At 40.4% G+C, this 14,796-nt stretch overlaps 4 protein-coding genes across 7 annotated transcripts; 2 read left to right on the top strand and 2 right to left on the bottom strand.

Moving 5' to 3' along the window:
• Positions 1 to 2,242: 2,242 nt before the first annotated feature.
• On the top strand, positions 2,243 to 6,490 carry LOC100123745 (serine/threonine kinase 40). Of its 2 annotated transcripts, none has more exons than XM_008204763.4 (7): positions 2,243 to 2,456; positions 2,595 to 3,476; positions 3,554 to 3,844; positions 3,922 to 4,172; positions 4,246 to 4,531; positions 4,611 to 5,193; positions 5,275 to 6,490. In XM_008204763.4, the coding sequence occupies exons 2-7, from the start codon at positions 2,856 to 2,858 to the stop codon at positions 6,027 to 6,029; spliced, it is 2,787 nt and encodes a 928-aa protein (XP_008202985.1). In that variant the 5' UTR covers positions 2,243 to 2,456; positions 2,595 to 2,855; the 3' UTR covers positions 6,030 to 6,490. The 2 variants fall into 2 exon arrangements, with proteins under 2 accessions (XP_008202985.1, XP_008202986.1); XM_008204764.4 differs by lacking the exon at positions 2,243 to 2,456 and having other exon boundaries at positions 2,524 to 2,730; positions 2,810 to 3,476.
• LOC100123742 (transmembrane protein 64) lies at positions 6,344 to 9,389 on the top strand. The gene is made up of 4 exons (XM_001607395.6): positions 6,344 to 7,043; positions 7,127 to 7,673; positions 7,752 to 7,913; positions 7,992 to 9,389. Exons 2-4 carry the CDS (start codon positions 7,143 to 7,145, stop codon positions 8,154 to 8,156), a joined length of 858 nt encoding a protein of 285 aa, XP_001607445.1. The 5' UTR covers positions 6,344 to 7,043; positions 7,127 to 7,142; the 3' UTR covers positions 8,157 to 9,389.
• Positions 8,940 to 12,378, bottom strand: LOC100123739 (alanine--glyoxylate aminotransferase 2, mitochondrial). Its single transcript, XM_001607391.6, has 7 exons — positions 12,175 to 12,378; positions 11,753 to 11,850; positions 11,293 to 11,477; positions 10,592 to 10,904; positions 10,009 to 10,524; positions 9,633 to 9,884; positions 8,940 to 9,557 (listed from the first exon to the last, which is right to left on the bottom strand). The coding sequence occupies exons 1-7, from the start codon at positions 12,194 to 12,196 to the stop codon at positions 9,450 to 9,452; spliced, it is 1,494 nt and encodes a 497-aa protein (XP_001607441.1). The 5' UTR covers positions 12,197 to 12,378; the 3' UTR covers positions 8,940 to 9,449.
• Positions 12,379 to 12,523: 145 nt separating this feature from the next.
• Positions 12,524 to 14,693, bottom strand: LOC100123735 (evolutionarily conserved signaling intermediate in Toll pathway, mitochondrial). Of its 3 annotated transcripts, none has more exons than XM_032596452.1 (4): positions 14,514 to 14,693; positions 14,371 to 14,426; positions 13,057 to 14,276; positions 12,524 to 12,978 (listed from the first exon to the last, which is right to left on the bottom strand). In XM_032596452.1, the coding sequence occupies exons 3-4, from the start codon at positions 14,147 to 14,149 to the stop codon at positions 12,674 to 12,676; spliced, it is 1,398 nt and encodes a 465-aa protein (XP_032452343.1). In that variant the 5' UTR covers positions 14,150 to 14,276; positions 14,371 to 14,426; positions 14,514 to 14,693; the 3' UTR covers positions 12,524 to 12,673. The 3 variants fall into 3 exon arrangements, with proteins under 3 accessions (XP_032452343.1, XP_001607437.2, XP_031778176.1); XM_001607387.5 differs by having other exon boundaries at positions 13,057 to 14,257; XM_031922316.1 differs by having other exon boundaries at positions 13,057 to 14,257; positions 14,371 to 14,693.
• Between the last annotated feature and the right edge of the window lie 103 nt (positions 14,694 to 14,796).

Here is a 14,796-nt window from a genome sequence, read left to right as displayed (position 1 = left end):
AACGGAAGGAAGTAGTAGCGAAGGGAGGGTAAAAGGAGTATAGAAGTTGTATTCAATTGTCTTGTAGAGGGAGTCTCGAAGAGGAAACTGAGAGGCTGCTGATTGAAAAATCGGCGACGCGCGCTAATGTAATAATAATAACGACGAGGCGAAAACTGCTGTTGAGATGAGATCGAGGGGGACAGCTGCTACTGCTGCAGGTCCCATCAAAACACGCAACACCTTGTACGCGAGCATTAATTCCGAACCAATATAACATGCGAGACTTTATCGACGAGCAATCTTTATACGTGATGGGATACTCTGATTTGCTGCTGCTGCCGCTGCATGGCGCATGATGGCTTTAGGGTATGGGCGGTTTTTTTCAAATTCATTTTATTTAAATCGTTAATAACACTGCGCACTTTATTGCTGTCATTAGCAACACCGCCACAAAAGAAACTTTAAAATCACCAAAATTGCCACAACACAAAGTCGATTCTCCAACGCCGGGAAAAAAAGCAAAGTCTCCGCACTCTCGATTCAAATGCAACCCACGTTAGATATAGATTGCCCGCAAGGTGCGTCGCGCATCTGCCGCCTCGTCGTGTCCGCAGAGAGAGAGAGCGCAGCTATATTTTCTTTATCAGACGACGTCGCGTGCGTGCGCGCAGGATAATCTCTCTCCCTCTCTCTCTCTCTCTCTCTCTGCTCTTGTGTACACGTACACACGGTCAACTTTTCTTCTCTAGTATTTATGTCCCGCATATTTGCATTTCCCGCAGCTGTGCAAACTCCGCTCTCGCCTACGTCTCCTTCCTTTTTCTCTGTCTCTCTGCGGACTCAGCGCAAGCGACGCATGCGTGTGTTAGTATGTAGTGCACTTTGGAATATTAATTGAAAATTCGAAATCAAGGGCAGCTCTCGTAAACGATAATGGGGCTGCGAGCGGCCCGTTATACGATCGCGCATCAACAGGTGCTCCAGCGCGTATTAAACTCTCCTCTGTCTCTTTTCTACTTCGAATATTTTATATAGCTGTGTGTATACCTGTTATATCATAGCTTCAGCGAATCATCGAGCTGTACACGCTGTGCCGATTTTTTCCGCTCGTTATCGGGGCAGCGTCAAAGGGAAGACGAACGAAATCCCCGACCGCGAGAATTACTCCGTCTGGAACAACAAAAAGCAGTGGATAGCGAAGGCGAAAAATTTTCCCGCAAAAAAAGAGAGTAGGATAGTAGCCGCAAACGAGAAATCGGAACGTAAGCATAGTGTGGCTGCAGCGGAGAAGAAAGAAAAAGCGCATTTTTCGGAGAGATTACTGACCCACATTCTTCGCGCGGCACAAAAGCTCTGCGCTTTTTACTCCATGCAGCCTCTACAGGCCTCTACTACTTGGCGCTCTTTTTTTCCGCACGCCTAAATCGCGCACAATGGCGAAAATGATCTTCAAGCGCTCTCTCTCTCTTTTTGATGTACATGTGCGCGGGCCGGTATGGTTAAATAGCCGCGTGTGTGTATGGTCGAGTAGAAGCTTTTTGCGAAGACTTTTTTTTTTTTTTTGTTTATAGTTCGAAGGGGTGGGCTTGATGGGGAAATGGCTTCCGGGATATGCGCGGGTGGTAATTGGAGGTGGAGTTGGCGATTTTTTTATTTGAAGGATTCGGGTCTAAATTCTGATTAATTAAAACCCAGTCGCAATCAATGACAGTCGTACAATTAAAAAAAGCTCTAACGACGCGCAACAACATAAAACAACCTCCTACACCTCTCACTCGCCGAAACATAAATTGCGAGTAAATTCCCCCACCCGAGACAGAAAAGGCCATCGCCTCCTTCGTGTAACGAGAGACAGATAGAAGACACTATATATATATATATATATATATATATATATATATATATATATATATGCGCCATGAACGTGACCTTTCGAGCCAGCTCGAAAACGCTCTTGCAGTGTACGTCCCTATAACGAAACCAATTTACGCTCACTTACACTTCATTATTCGAACTTTACTACCGGCAGCTCGTTCCCACGACCTTTGATCCTCGTCTTTTTCTCCGTACAACACTTTTGTTACGGCGATTTAAAAAAAATGCTTCTTTTGTATCGTGCATATATGTTACGCGTCGTCGAGTTTTCTAATATCGCGCGAAAAAAAAAGAGAGAGAGAGAGAGATAAGAGATAATCCCGTGATATTTTTCAGCTTATAGACTCGAGAGTTTACTCAGCTGCGATGTGTGCGTATACCGCAGCTCAAAGACACCGAGGCTTTATAAGACACGCTCTTTTCACGACGAGGAGATGGCAATTATTACGGCTTTTTAGCTGCGCTAGATTGAAGTTTTCAAAGAGCTACTTCTTTTTTCAATTCGAATCTATATTATGAGTATGTGGATTATGGGCGATGGAAACGTTAAAAACAGCAAAAAATAAAAATTTTGGATTCTTTAAATTTCGCGCCAAACGGTGAGTCATCACGACATATGGTTATAACGCACTTGTGAACGCGGCTTGACTTATATTATATGATATGATGTATATATGCATAAGACGGAGCTAACCTGTAAAGAGCAGAGAGAAAAAATTTATATTTTATTTACACAGTGAACTGGCTATGCGTCGATGATGCGAACAGTGTATTTTTGAAATGCAGCAGCATCCAACATCATCCGCCTTTAATTTTCTACACTGACGAATGCCAAAGATCGTTCATTTAATCTTCCAGTGATTCTATCAGCAGGTATACGGAAAAACATTCGTCACGTATACGCAGTACAAACGCAACAGTTATAAACATAATCGTCGAGCTTTTTATGCAGGAAGTCTTTTAGTCATCGTCGAGAAAGTGTTGTATTCTTGCTGGAAATGTCGTCATCCGCTGGCGATGATGAAAGTCCCAGCAGAATTGTGCACTCCTTGGAGCATGTTGAGTCAGTTGAGTCAATGGACACCAGTGAAATTTACAACAGTGATCCTGAGCTGATAATCAATACAGGAAGTGATCAGTCTCCAGACAGTGAGATGATCGTGCCCTTTGTCAGTAGAGAAGAGGAGAGCGAGCAGCGTAGCGTACCCACTTGCTCCAAAGATGCAGAGGTGGAAGACTTTCAAGCTCCAAAGCACGACGTTAATGAGTTTCGCGAAAAAACCAGTGTGAATTCAGATGCCAATATGAATTTGGAGTCAAAAGACATGGAGATACCCAAGCCTGGTACTCCGGTTTCTTCCAAGGCTGTGAAAAAAGCTGGTCCGTATATACTCGGGCCGGTAATCGGTTCTTCTCCGGTTCAAAGTATAGTGCAATGCCTGGCCAGAAAAGAAGGGACTGACAAGTTTTATACCATTAAAATATTGACTCTGAAAGATTCGATGGAGCAGGAAACTCAGGATGATAGACAGGGAAAGATGCTGTTGCATTCCGAGTACTCCCTATTGAGTCTTTTGCAAAATCAAGATGGTGTGGTGCACCACCATGGATTTTTTAAGGTGAGTAGAGCATACTTTTAAATATAGTAACTACTAATGCCTTAACGTGTGCTCATGCGAATCATATTGTTTTACAGGACTGTGCTCTAGAAGAGAAGGTCACACGGTCTGGAGCTGTGTATACCGGGAGAACGAGACAAAGACTGTGCTTGATCCTGGATTGCCTAATATGTCATGATTTTAATCCAAACAGCGATGAACTGATCAATTTGCAGCACTATGTTATAAGAGAAAAAAAACTATCAGAGAAAGAGAGTCTCTTGATATTTTTTGACACTGTGAGAATCGTAGCCTGTCTACACAAGAAGAACATAGTTCACAGAGACTTAAAATTAGGCAACTTAGTCTTAAATCGCCGAACGAGAAAGGTAACGAACGGAACATTTTTATTAAATATTTGCTGTCGCAATTTCGCTAATTTTTAAATTTCATAAATCTGTTACAGGTAACTATTACAAACTTTTGCCTGGGAAAACACTTATCATGCGAAAACGATCTGCTGAAAGATCAGAGAGGATCTCCAGCTTATATTTCGCCAGATGTTTTATGTGGCAAACCATATCTAGGAAAGCCCTCCGATATGTGGGCTTTAGGAGTTGTACTGTACACTATGCTATTTGGACAATTTCCATTTTACGACAGCAGTCCTTCGCAATTATTCAATAAAATTAAGGCCGCGAATTATTACATGCCTAGGTACGGTAAAGTTTTCAATATATATTAATTAAATGCTGTTAAAATGTCTAAAGTTTTTGGTTTTACGTTGCAGTGACGGCAGAGTATCTGATGGTACAGTATCTTTAATAAGAAGTCTCCTGGTTCTTCAGCCAAATAAACGTTTGACAGCAATGCAAGTTCTAGATTCATTAACAACAATCATAGCGACGTTCAAAGTGCCTGTACAAATTGGAGAAGACGAAGATGAACAAGTCGTACCTGACATCGAAAATAATGTGAATGAGGAAGAGAGTGATAAAAAACCGGAGAAAAAAGAAGAGGTTTCGTCGTCGCGTATGAAAATTTTAACCGACTTCTCTAAACAAGTTACTATACAGGTGAGAATGTCGAAATCAAAGGATAAATTAAAAAAAAAACGTATTGCAATGGCATATTTCAATTCCTTTTTGATTTCAGGAACAAATGCATCAAATGATGAAGCAACAGCCAAGTCCTTTAGTATCAAGACCAAAACCTTATAGTCAAATTCCAGTCTACAGAGTGGATTCTGATGCAAGGGAAATGACTCCAGCTGAACTGGATAAATTTAAACACTTGCTACCCAGAGACAACCAACGTCCACATCCGTACAATCCTGGAAATAGAGGTGAAGGAATTTTACTCAGGGTCAGAGGTTGTTTGAGAAACAGGAGTAGCCCAGGGAATCAAGTCAATATCCAGACCAGAGATTACTCTGTGAGTCACAGATCACTACCTTCTAGTAGTGGTAGTAGTAGCAGCAGTAATGTTCAACATAATGCCGGCAATGCAATGAATGACAGGCTTGTCCAACCCCAAGTTCACAGTTCATCAAACCCAACTCCACAACCTGCACCTAGACCAGATTCTAATTCTGTCAGCAATTTGAGATTAGGAACTCGGGATATGTTCCTATTTGATTTTCCTTCTCGATTACCAGCAAATTTCTTCAATGAAGACTACAATAGAATGGTCAATCCTTCATCTCAGGGTAGCAATCATGGTACTTGGACACCCCTAGGTAAATATCAGATCTACTCTTTTATGAAATCGTTCAATTGATGGTTCAATAAAATCTCGATATTTTCATTATAAATTTTAGCTGCTCAACTCGGTCGACCATTACCCACAAACACCGACGAATCACATCCTATCAATCAAGATCCACCTAACGATCAGCCAGGAAATAATAATTCAAACATAACTCTTCGTCACAATAACAGAGTATTGACTGCTCCCCCTGCTACACCAGGACCGTCAAATGGTACTCAAAGCAGTAGAAACCCGTCTAGCTCTGTCAACATATCAAACGAAAGCAATAGGCCACATGTACAACATCAAAATCAGCCAAGCAGAGTCAGAAGTTCCGTGGTAGACTGGTACCCGCCGTTTATAAGTCAACAGAGTCAAATAGACGCTATGGAAAGAAGTATGCTGCCCAGAAGACTATCCCTTGGCCACAGTCGGCACTCGCCCTATTTTACAAATTTCCGACAAATGAACATGCGCTCGTTGTATCAGTCCAATAACGTCAGACGGACCAATTCAGATTCAAATTTAGGCAGATCTTTAGAAACAAATTCCAGTTCCAGAAGCAACGAGATTCTGGTTCCTAACGTTACTGTAGAACACATTCCCCAGAATCTTCAAAGGCAAATAAGCATCGAAAATTTAGCTCAGAGAGCAAACTTATTGATCGGAAGCGCGTTCAGAGAAAGATCTCGTGACGGGCCTTCGTTGTCAAACGATGCACTAGCGAGCACAATGAACACTTTGCGGCGGAACTTGGCCATGCGTCTGCTATCCGCTGTTTCCGAGTCACAGCAAGAACAAAATAACGACAGAGGAGCTTCATGACTGTAGAACGAGAAAAAAAACGCGTCAGATTTATCGTTTATACCGATGATAGTATCATCGGCCAAGTTACCTTTATTAGCGTTTCTTGCTAGTAACGCTGCATATGAAAAAATTTAGAGTTATAGTATTGAACGATTTTACAAACAATATGTAAGTGCCATGTATGTACACTCCCGAACGTTTTTATTATCCCGGATGTTTTGTTTCAAATCATTTATTATGCGAAATATGTTTCGACAGTCAGTAGATTCCCGCGTTTCATCGTTTCGCAATTCAAAAAAAAAAATGTTAAATGTAAGACTTTGCTTGTCCTTGTTGTTGATAAACTCCGTGCCTTATGTGTTGTAGAATAATTTAATGAGGTCGTATTTGTGAAGGAGTAAGTTTCAAGTTTTAAAAAATATCTTAGATATCAATTTCTATTTCAAAAAAGAACCTATTCGTATACATGTATGAAACAATAAAAAAAGCCTATCGACAGTATACTAAATCATTAAAATACCAAGCGAATCCTCGAACGTCCTCGACTTTGGCGCTGTCAAAGTCGCACTTTCATCCTCCCACGCGCCGCCTGTGAGGTCAGTTGTAAACTAGCCTTCATTATTGTAGTGCCGTGCTGATATGCGCACGTCAAAGCGATGAAACGATTAATAATAACTTGCTTTTAACGACGTGCTGAAAAATTGTCTTCATAAATGTATCATGTCGAGCCGATGACTCAGAGTAAAAACCAGCGGTTGTAACGCGACGAACGAACGAATTTGATTTGCAAAGTCTTGGAGTAGTTGCTCTCGTCGGATTGTGTGCGTGTGCTGACAGTTTTGCAGGTTATGCAATGCAGCAAGTGTGAAGACAAAAACATTTGTTATTATTTTGCACACAAGACGCCGCATACAATGACGCATTTGTTCAGCAAGGCGCCGAGCATAGTCCTTTCAAAATGTTGAGTCTGTAACCGTGACAGAGAAGTAGCTCATGACTCGGAAAAAATTACAGTTAGCCAAACGATCTAGAGTAAGTTCTCATTTATTTTTTGTTGCTCCAACTTCCTCGCGAGTTTCTTATTTTGCTAATGACGTGTCGGTTTTTTTGCACAGGTCTGCAAGTTTCAAGATGGATGTTATCAGCATAGAGAGCGTCGAGGCTGGGATTCGCCCATCCAAGAGTTCTTCGAGTGCTCGATCTGGCTGCATAAACTCCAATTCGATATGCTATGTGGTTGTGATAATGGGAACTCTAGCATTTTTAGGTGCTATCGTTTTCATCTGTCGTGACTACATAAAAATTCTTCTATACTGGATCGAACATCAGAATACATGGGTTGTCACAATTATCATGATTGGACTCTTCACTGTTGTCTCTTTTCCCATAGTCATTGGCTACTTGTTTCTCATCATTGCTAGTGGTTATCTCTTTGGAATTGTTCAGGGAATAGCCATGATAGTACTGTCTGCTAATCTTGGCATTGCCATTGCTCACTTGGTCCTCAGTAGTGTGTCATTTAGTTTACCCATTGGTGCACTTTTGCAAAGTGACACCGCAAGGGCAATACTCAGAGTGATATCCGGACCGCAAGCATTTAAAGTTGTACTCTTTACAAGACTCACACCTATACCTTTTGGGTTGCAGAATACAATATTTGCTGTGAGTTGAAAAATTTATGTGTCTGTCTTGATGAAAAAAATGAAGTTTATTTTTACTGAAACAGATATGTAATTTTAGGTAAGCAATATAGGTGGTATAAGATACCACGTAGCTAGTGCAATTGGGCTACTTCCAGCTCAGTTAATAAATGTTTATTTAGGCAGCAGCTTGCGTTCTATGCAAGATGTTCTGGAAGACAGATCTACAGCTGCCACTGGTTACATTGTATTCTGCTTTCAGGTAAATATTGACTTGAATCATTTACTGTGTCTTAGTGTTATAAGCAACCTGATGACTAAAGATCTATTTCTCTTGCAGATTCTGATTGGAGTTTCACTAATGGTGTACGTTGTTCAAAAAGCAAGAAGAGAACTGCAACTGGCATTGCTGGAAGCTGATCTTGCATCAGTTGGAGAATCTACTCACTGTTACCTCGATAGCCCATCAGACTCGAAAATGTTGCTTAACAACTTGATTGCTTAAACTTGTTCATCAACTATGGTGGTGTTTGTATTTTCCCAAAGATTTTAATTTTATAATCACAGAACAGGTATAATGACAAGCAAATCATATCAGATACTACTAATCAAAGCATGATCTGCAGCATAATTTAACTGGGGAATTCATTCTCAAAAAGTATTAGCTATTCTAATCATCGTTAAGAATAATTTACAATTACTTTCTAATATATCGCTTCGTTTTCCGCGCGCTCGCAACTGGTCTGAAATAATTTTGTAATTCCTTTTGATTTTTCTTTTTTTTCCGTTAACTGCCCCGAACTGGAACCAAGAACGTGCCAATTTACCTCATCTTTGATAGTTTGCATTTAATACGGGATTTCTGCATTTCACGTGAAAGATAAAATTCTCCCAAACAAGAGTTTGTTGGTTTTTTAAGTATATTTTTCTTACTAATTTTCGTTTTTTTTACAAGTTTTTATCAATTCCAAAGATGGCTAACGAGAGATGTAAAAGGTTCTAGTTTAAAGAAAAAAAAATCCATGATAGTTCATCTCGGCATCGACTGTAAAAAAGACTACGGAATCACGCGCACGTTAATAATCCGAACGGTGCATTTGTAAAATATTATATACATATACCGTGTAAGAAAAGTCGTAGAGGAGTATATTCTATACACGCGTACGAATACTTTAACGCAGCGGAGGATCGTATAGAGAAATTCAATATTTCGCTAGAAGTTTACGTTTCTTCAATGAAACGTACGTTTATATAAATTATACAATATATACTATGTTTTATATATCGCATATTAATGTTCTTATTTGTCTTCCATAATACACATTATACTTTTCCGCCTCTGAACGTTGTTCTGTCGCGAATAATTTCCTATATACTACATATACGTGTATTTATTATTCATCGCTGATATTATAACAATACGTAACTCTGTTGACGATAGCCTCCCCCCCCCCCCCCCTATACTGTGTAAAAAAACGCTTTAATTTGTGATATACGTCTTGGATTGTGTGCTCTCTATACATATATATATTATATCGTTTCGGAAGAGCTGGTTGATCCAACAATCGAAAGAGAATGAGAAAGAGAGAAATGCGTGTAATTATAATATATATCTATAAACAGGTGTAAAATTAACACAGAAATGAAACTATTTGTAACGATAGACTATTGTAAAATAATGTCGAGATGAAAGAATCTAATAATAATTGTACGGCAATAAATTTGTTAAAAAAACAAATCAACGGTTTATTCGCTCACTTTTTTTTGTATATATATGAAAATCACATGGCCAGCCTCTTTAGCATTTTCGACTGGCCTGATGCTTCTTCAGTGCCAATCTCATAGCCTCAACGGTGTAGTCTGCGTCCTCCTTGGTAACGCAAAGTGGCGGCTTTAGTCTGAATACCTGGGCAGACAAAAATTCAGTCATATGAATCATCTTTCGTCAACGCCTCAGAAACTGAATTTCTACTCGACTTACGTTTCCCTTGACGCCACCCTTGCCGATGAGGACACCAGCGTCCTTAATATCCTCGAAGATCTGGCAGACCTGATCAACCGGTAACGGTTCCCTCGTCTCAGGGTCGGCAACGAGCTCGACTCCGATCATCAGACCTTTGCCTCGGACATCGCCAACGACGTCGGGAAATTCCTTCATCAGTTCGGCCAAACCGTGCAGCATTCGAGTGCCGACCGTCAGTGCGTTCTCCTGGAGGTTCTCCTCCTTGATCACCTAATACATCGGAATCACCGAAAACAATCGTCACAAAAGAGAGAAAGAGTGCATAATGCATCCGATGCATCATTCAATCAGCTCTTGACCCTCCGGTCTATCTGAAATTCAAATGCACACTCACATCGAGCACCGCCGATCCCACGACGCAGGCGATCGGATTGCCGCCGTACGTGTTGAAATACATGGCCTTAGCGAGAGCCTGAGCTACCTGTGGCTTCGTGACCACGGCGCCGAGTGGAAAACCGTTGCCGATGCCTTTGGCCATGACGACGATGTCGGGAACGACGCCGTGACCTTGAAAACCCCAGAAGTGTTCTCCAGTTCTGGCGAAACCGGTTTGTACCTCGTCGGCGATGCAGAGACCACCGAGGCTGCGGACGTGCTCGTACACGCGTTTGAGGTAGTTACGAGGAAACTGGACGGTACCACCGACGCCCTGGATACTCTCGGCGGTGAAGGCAGCGATGCGACCATCCGCTGGGATGACCGCTTTGTAGGTGTCCTTGAAGTCCTTGATGTAGTGGTCCTCCGCTTGGCAGTGAGATGGTGAACAAGAACACTTCCGGGTCGTTTGGATCGGACTGTCGCGGCAGTTGGAACCGCCCCAGGCGCCGAGGTAGACGTCTGGATTCGTTACCTGGGAAGAATTGATGCATTCGTATTTTTTTAAATCCCTGGCTAATATGAAGAATAAAAAAACTCACGTGAATGTGTCCAGGTGGGGTGACCGTGGGGTACTTATAACAGGCCATGCCAGTGGCAGCGGCTGCAACGGCGGTACCGCCGTGATAACAGTTTTTCAACGAAACGATTTCGTTTCGTCCAGTGGTTAGTCTTGCCAGGTGAATGGCCAGTTCGGTAGCTTCGGAACCGCTGTTGGTCAGATAGACGCAGCTCAGGCTCTCGGGTAGCGTCGATGTCAATTTAGCCACGTACTCGTGGTATCGGGGATGAAGGTAGATAGCCGTCGTGTGGCCCAACTTGTAAGACTGTTCTGACATTGCACTTACCACTCGTCTGAAATTTCCTAAGTTATTCCGTATTTTTCGAAGAGCAAAATTGTATGAATTTGTTATTTTTCATCGAAAAACAGCAGCTTCAAAGCAATTATATAAGCAATTATATACTACGATAACTTTTTTGCAAAAATTGTTAAACTTTTTTACATGGATTTTATTGAAGCAATTAAAACGTTTTAGAGACAATGTGTGCAAGTAATAAGAAACGATCAATAAGTATCGTTTATAATTAAATGCTTACATCTTTATTCTCGTCCGCAATTAAATTTTTTTTTTAATTTCAATAACGCAACACGTGTAAATCTTTAACATTTTTTTTTTTGTAAAAAAGTCATTATAATCTTTCTTCATTCGATAAAAAAAGCAAGTAAACCATAACAGCTTACGGGTGGCAGTGTCCAACGGAAACCGTAGCGATACCACCGAACATGTCCAGGTACCTCCGACCCTCGTGATCCCAGAGCCATTGGGCTCGACCTTCGTGCAGCAAAAGGGGTTTCTGATAGAAGGGTTTCTGGCTCAGCATTACACAGTCCTGCCTGGACTTCATTATCTTCTCGTAGCTGCATCCCTAATCATTTCCAAAAAAAAAGTCCGGTGAATAAATTATCGGTGCAAATAAACATACGAGCTTATGTAAATCAAATTATTATCTTTGATCACAAGCGCCGGGTGTAACTGTTATCCATTGCACAATCGAATTAAAGAGTTCGTCGACTTTGGCATAATAATACGATATTTTCGACTGTCTCTTTATCACCTCATACATATTGATAACGAGCTTATCCCGGGCTTTCTTCTGTCTCGTAGTGGAGAAAATATGAGAACGTTTTGTCTGGTGTGTACCTTGTACTGAGACGGTGTGTAGTTGCAGTTGGGAAAGGTCGCAGCCTCGCGTTTGCTCGAGCTGCAGAATTTTCGGAGCTGCTTGGACTGCCTGCCGACTGATATTTTTTCAACGTTGAATTTTCCGTTCAAGGAAGGAAAAAGAAAAATATATTCTAAGGGAAACGAGGCTTCTCTTAATGGCTTTTATGGAGACCCATAGAAACCTCATTAGCATTCCTCACTGGGCACTTTCACTTCGGTGTACATCAGGTATATAGAAGCGCGATCGGTTTTTGGGATCGAAGTTACAGTTTACGATGGAAAATTTAACTTAAAGTTATCAACCGAAACAAATTTTATTCTCACTCAAATGATGATATAAACGAACGTAAAGAAGCTTCTGTAGCATTCAAATGTCATACAATAAATAAATAACTTACTCGTAGCTGCGATTCTCCCCATTTTGCAAAATCGAGCAGGAACTTATCAATTCGAGAGAAGTACGTTAACAAGAATCTCACGGCGAAAGAATGAGAAGTAAACTCGAATGACAAAGTGCCAAACGGCGCTTCGAACCGAGCCTCACTGGACTGCGTGTACGTACGGAGCGCGCGCGCCGAGCTGACTGAGCCGAATGAATTTCCGAAGATTCTTCGAAGTGACTATTATGACCTGACCCGCGCGCCACGCGACCGGATACTCGTCGTTTGCCCGATGGAAATTCATCGGTGAGCTTTTCCGTACAAACAATATCGTTCGAGGGACGACACTCGAAAAGACGTGTATGTGTATCTTATCTTAAAAAACTTTTGTATATTTTCAAACTTAACGAGATAATATATACAGATTTATGATACAGCGTCTAATCGGACGAGATAAAAATATTTATGTATCGGATTTCGACTATTTGAGTTTGTCTCTAAGAGAGAAAAACTATCATCACTGCAGGAGCTTATCGTCGTCGTCTTTCTTCGATTCCGAGTCGGGAACTTGCTGTTTGTTGCCGCTGTCGAGGTAGCGTTCGTCCTGGAATTGTTTCCTCAGAGTAAAGACGATGGGGATCTCGGCTAGAACTGGATTATCCTTTTGCAGACAACGAATCCACGATAGAAGGGAGTCTTTCGACGACGTGCCGGTACAGCAGTTGGCGAATATCGTTCCGTCTTCTTGCTCGTGGACAGTCGGTGGCAATATCACTTCGGATGTTCTAATTTCCGTATAGGGGTTTCTTAGTTTTTTTACGTCTAAAAACGAAAGAGAAAATTATAATTTAAGCAGTCGAAATTGTGAATTGCGATATTTTGTTAGGTCATGATTGTTACCATCAGTATCTTCTTCTGGAAATTTTCTGTCGTGTATGGGATCAGTTCTTAGAGTAAAATAGTCCATTGCATGAATAGACACGTAAATTTGAAAAGGTCCTTCTACATAGATTGGCTTGCTCTTGTCGTGTTTTTTCAGTAATTCACTTTGATCTGGAGCCATGGCGGATACAATCCACGTTTTGTCTATAGAGTCCGGTACATCTTCAGTGTTAAAATCAGTGACAACACTCCTGACATCAATGGAAGAAATTTTGTTCATAGCGTACCAAGCTAACTCCCTGAGATCGGTTGGAATAGGTTGAGGAACAGGCCATGGATTTAAGTTTTTAAACTTGGGCTGCCAGTACATCATCTTCCAGTACTTTTCCAGTGGCATTCCATGCCTGCCAAATATGTTCAGCAGCATTAATTCCATTTCAGGATCCGGGATTACTCCGTTGTCTTCCATTTGCTCTAGAACAGCTGTTGCACAGTACTGCTCTTTTGGATAGTAAAGAAACATTCCCTGGAATAAGTTACTTGGTATCATTTTTTGTTTTGGGAAGATATCTATTAGTTGCTTGTACACTGACAAATCTTTGTGTACTCCAAATTCTTCCATGTACTTTAAAGCAGTATAGATGAAAGGGACACGCTCCTGCTTTATTCCTGGTTGATTTTGGTACATTCGCAGACACTCTAAAAACGTTTCTTTTTCCTTTTTGCGAGCATTTTCAAAAGCATGCAAAACCAGTGCTTTTGCAAAGACAGATGATCTGCCTTTTCGTTTATCATCCTTTTCATCTTCAGATCTGCTTTCTTCTTTGGGCTTCTCCTGATTTTGATCACTTCTTTCTTGTGAATCTTTTTGAGTTTCATTGTTCTTGTCTGTGTTAGGTTCCTTATTAATTTCATTATTTATTTCTGTTAATTTTTCTTTTGGACTCTGCTGATTCGCAAGTAGCAAGCTAGGTGTTTTACCATACTGTCTGCTACTTTGTACATACTTCAAGCTTAATTTCATATTATTATGCAGTCTGCATGTCCTGTTGCTATATGACTTGCATATTCCACCTAATGGCACTGATTGCCTGATGATTCTAGTGAACATATTTTTTTTTTTCTAAAGACATTTAATTAAATCCAATAATATGTTATAGCGATGTTTTTCCAGTTAAACTATAATTTCATTTTGCATTTTTTATTGGTCGATGGTTACCTGAAAAAATGTGTGTTCACTAAAATGATCGTATTTTTATCATATAATCTTCATTTAAAAATAAACAATCAATAGTACAGCAAAAAATATTTGATTATAAAAAAAAAACTAACCTTCAAGTTTCAAACTCTTACATGACTATACTGTGTGAAAAATCATATTTTGCTTTCTGTAAAGACAAATTATATAACGAAATAAATTTCGATAAAATTTAATAGTTAATAAGTTATGACTGTTGCAAAAAATTCTTTCATACTTGTTCATTTACAAAGTAGCTTTTCTTCCGCACTTTACGACTACAGTAGATACGTGCGGAGGTTATGAAAGAGATGCGACCGCTATATATATATGTATATAGCTATATAGGTGTGATTGGATCTATATAAGTGTTTGCTGTACGTAAAAATTTACAGAGTATACGGAATTTTCGTGGCTCGTTATAAAAATAAAACAAATCAAAAATAAACAAAAGTTTTAGAAATATTTTTGCTCGTTATCTGCATATAAAAAGAGCGCAAATGATGAAAATCTGTCTGCTA

The sequence above is a fragment of the Nasonia vitripennis genome, chromosome 1 (assembly GCF_009193385.2).
Source record: "Nasonia vitripennis strain AsymCx chromosome 1, Nvit_psr_1.1, whole genome shotgun sequence".
In the NCBI taxonomy this organism is placed as follows: Eukaryota; Metazoa; Arthropoda; class Insecta; order Hymenoptera; family Pteromalidae; genus Nasonia; species Nasonia vitripennis.
The sequence above is the reverse complement of the archived record's forward strand: the minus strand, read 5'-3'. Positions and strand labels throughout refer to the sequence as shown.

Coding starts and splice junctions, on each gene's coding strand:
- LOC100123745 (XM_008204763.4), top strand. CDS start 2,856: ATGTCGTCATCCGCTGGCGATGATGAAAGTCCCAGCAGAATTGTGCAC. Junction 3,845..3,921: donor TAAATCGCCGAACGAGAAAG/GTAACGAACGGA, acceptor AATCTGTTACAG/GTAACTATTACAAACTTTTG. Junction 4,173..4,245: donor GCGAATTATTACATGCCTAG/GTACGGTAAAGT, acceptor TTTACGTTGCAG/TGACGGCAGAGTATCTGATG.
- LOC100123742 (XM_001607395.6), top strand. CDS start 7,143: ATGGATGTTATCAGCATAGAGAGCGTCGAGGCTGGGATTCGCCCATCC. Junction 7,674..7,751: donor TGCAGAATACAATATTTGCT/GTGAGTTGAAAA, acceptor ATGTAATTTTAG/GTAAGCAATATAGGTGGTAT. Junction 7,914..7,991: donor ACATTGTATTCTGCTTTCAG/GTAAATATTGAC, acceptor TTTCTCTTGCAG/ATTCTGATTGGAGTTTCACT.
- LOC100123739 (XM_001607391.6), bottom strand. CDS start 12,196: ATGGGGAGAATCGCAGCTACGA. Junction 11,478..11,752: donor ACACACCGTCTCAGTACAAG/GTACACACCAGA, acceptor GGAAATGATTAG/GGATGCAGCTACGAGAAGAT. Junction 9,885..10,008: donor TGGGATCGGCGGTGCTCGAT/GTGAGTGTGCAT, acceptor CCGATGTATTAG/GTGATCAAGGAGGAGAACCT.
- LOC100123735 (XM_031922316.1), bottom strand. CDS start 14,149: ATGTTCACTAGAATCATCAGGCAATCAGTGCCATTAGGTGGAATATGC. Junction 12,979..13,056: donor TCCAGAAGAAGATACTGATG/GTAACAATCATG, acceptor TTTCGTTTTTAG/ACGTAAAAAAACTAAGAAAC.